The sequence below is a fragment of the Etheostoma spectabile genome, chromosome 12 (genome assembly GCF_008692095.1).
Source record: "Etheostoma spectabile isolate EspeVRDwgs_2016 chromosome 12, UIUC_Espe_1.0, whole genome shotgun sequence".
Taxonomy (NCBI): Eukaryota; Metazoa; Chordata; class Actinopteri; order Perciformes; family Percidae; genus Etheostoma; species Etheostoma spectabile.
Window position 1 is genome coordinate 27516536 of NC_045744.1, and position 2589 is coordinate 27519124.

At 42.7% G+C, this 2589-nt stretch overlaps 1 protein-coding gene across 1 annotated transcript in view; it reads left to right on the forward strand.

The window, feature by feature from the left end:
* The window catches only part of LOC116699781 (transcription factor HES-1-B), a 2136-nt gene extending 1602 nt beyond the window's left edge, over window positions 1-534 (forward strand). Inside the window, exon 4 of the mRNA XM_032532533.1 lies at window positions 1-534. This exon is cut by the window's left edge and continues 180 nt beyond it. Within this exon, the coding sequence (XP_032388424.1) occupies window positions 1-272 (272 nt within the window). The 3' untranslated portion in view covers window positions 273-534.
* Window positions 535-2589: the final 2055 nt, after the last annotated feature.

Sequence of the window (2589 nt, forward strand, 5' to 3'; positions counted from 1 at the left end):
CTCACCCAGGTGCGCTGAGACTCGGGCAGACCGGTACGCAGATTCCAGCCGCCTCCGCTCCACAGATGCCTTGCAAAAGTGGCTCAGCGATGCACGCCTCCTCAGAAGCTCTGAAGCTGTACGGTGGCTTCCAGGTTGTGCCAACACCGGATGGACAGTTTGCTTTTCTTGTTCCCAGTGCTGCTGTCATGCCTCTGGGTGCACAAAACAGCCATCACGTGTCACCTGTTGCACCTCCGGTCACCTCCGACTCTGTGTGGAGACCGTGGTAGGAAATCACCTCAAATGAACATTAAAAACAGATTTTTGTACATTTTGTAAATGTTTTCAAAACCTACTTGAGAGGGATGTTTACACACATTTGTGTTTTTTATATGGACATTAAGAGATATTCCTGACCTCATTGCTTGCTGTGATCTTCTCTGTTTTTGATACAACGCATTTGCCTCAGGAGGTCAAGAAAATCCTTAACAAAGCTCTTGAAAAGCACTGTATTTCTTTAAGATTAATAAAATGTTTCTATGTTTACTACAACATTTGCTGCAATGGCGTCTTTGTCATGTCTCCTCCCTCAAAACCCCCATCAGGTTGTCATGGTGATGTCCTTTCATTTAGGCTGTGCTGCCTTTAAAGTAATGCTGTATAGGTTACATTTTGACTTAATCTCAGACCTGGGGAAAAGTCTTTTCCATTAACATCCCAGCATTCATTTAAATATAGAACCTCATCCTCTGTGCTTTGGACACACATGCTCATCCCCTTTGCAGTGACCGAACATACCTCTCAAATGAGCTAAGGAACCTAAGAGGGTGTGTTGAGCCCATGAGGCGTGCTGTTAGTGCAGCGTGGAGGGTGAGGCAGGCTACTGCCAGATGGGAAATCATACTGAAATAGATAGGATGTGATCGTGATGCTCGAGACAGTGCTAAATGAAGACCAGACTAAATAAGATACTGGTAGTACTTTTTGAGGTGTTGTCCCTGCATTATCTACCTCCAGAAGACACTAACTGATATTCTGAAATTCAATTCAATTTTATTTTATTTACAGTGTCAAATCATAACAGAAGTTATCTCAGGACACTTTACAGATAAAGTAGGTCTGTGTATTTGCAGAGACCCAAATATTCCGCCCCAAGATGAAGCATTTGATTCGACATGGCGAGGCAAAACTTTAACCCTTGTGTTGTCTTCCCATCAACCATGAAAAAAAAAAGTTTGTTTTCAACACTATTATTGTTTTTTCCAACATTTTTATCACTTTTCCAATATTGTGGGTGCTTTTTTTGATGTTTTTTCCAAAGTTATTTGATATTTCTAATGTTGACATTTTCAGCGCTTATTTTGAAGACCCATTTTTTGTGATAAAAAAAACTGAAAACAAGTCAAATTTGGTTGGGACACAGAAGACACTAATACAGATATACAGAATTTTGATTCATAATCATAATGGCAGTTGGTATGATGAAGAGTGGCAATGATAATAAAGATAATGGGGCTATGACTAGAAATAATAGCAGTGCAGGGCGTCGAGCGGGACCAGCAGCTGCAAACATGATTCAGGTGCCCCCCCAATCCAAGGAAATCTGATGTCTGTAAATCCGATATAATTTGATTATATACATTATATGTATAAGTGTGTTTTTGCACAATTGCTTATCAGCAGCAGCCCTGCCGAGCCAGTCCACTCATTGTCCATTTAGTGGACAGTGGAAGAGCTGACAGTCCCAGCGTGTGTCCTGAGCGTGGTGCTCACACAGCAGGCCACAAGCAGAGCGTGACCAGAGGTCACAGGTGCCCCTCATTCACACTGCAAAGACAACGCAGCTCCAACCGCATGTTGCCCCAAATCTGGCAACTCATCAATAGATCTGGCAGCCCATCACTAGAAGACATGGCCGCCCTCTGACAGCATCAAACAGTAATACCTACAGAGGCAAACGCACTCACACAATCCATGACTTTAGCTTGTTCTTGGTTTAACATTTGTGGAATTTAAGGGATTGTAACCCATTGTACCTCAGTCAATCTTGTTTCTCAAAGTACTGAGAAACAGCTGGACAATATTCTGCACCCATGAGTGAATAATGTTTGTATGTGGGAACCTATTAAGTAGCAAATACTAAAGATTGTTTTTAATTCTGCATTTCAACACAGGAATCCATGTGAATGTGAGTCAAATCAACTCTCGGTCACTCTAAAAGTTGTTAAAACTCCTCTCTTTGTGCAAATGATACAGTCAATTAAGTTTACATCTCTGTTTTGGCACAGCCGAGAGAAGACTGGCAGTAAGGAGGACTAAAAGACAAAAATAAGAGCTCCCCCTCCTATCAGAGTATCCTTTGAGAAGACCCCGAACACAAAAACATAGACGGGCCCCTCAGTGGCTCAATGGCTCCTCTCTTTGTGACCCTCTCCATCTTCATAAAGGGTCTTCCCCTTGTTTATCCAGGAAGAGCTTTAATGGCTGGGAGGGGGTAGAGGACCATGCTGTCACTTTCACCGTCCTAAGAAGGCTTATTGTTTCCCACTCCCAAAGGTCCTGCTCTTAAAGGCTTTTTGAGAACTCCTCAGGCCAGGCTGTTCAGAT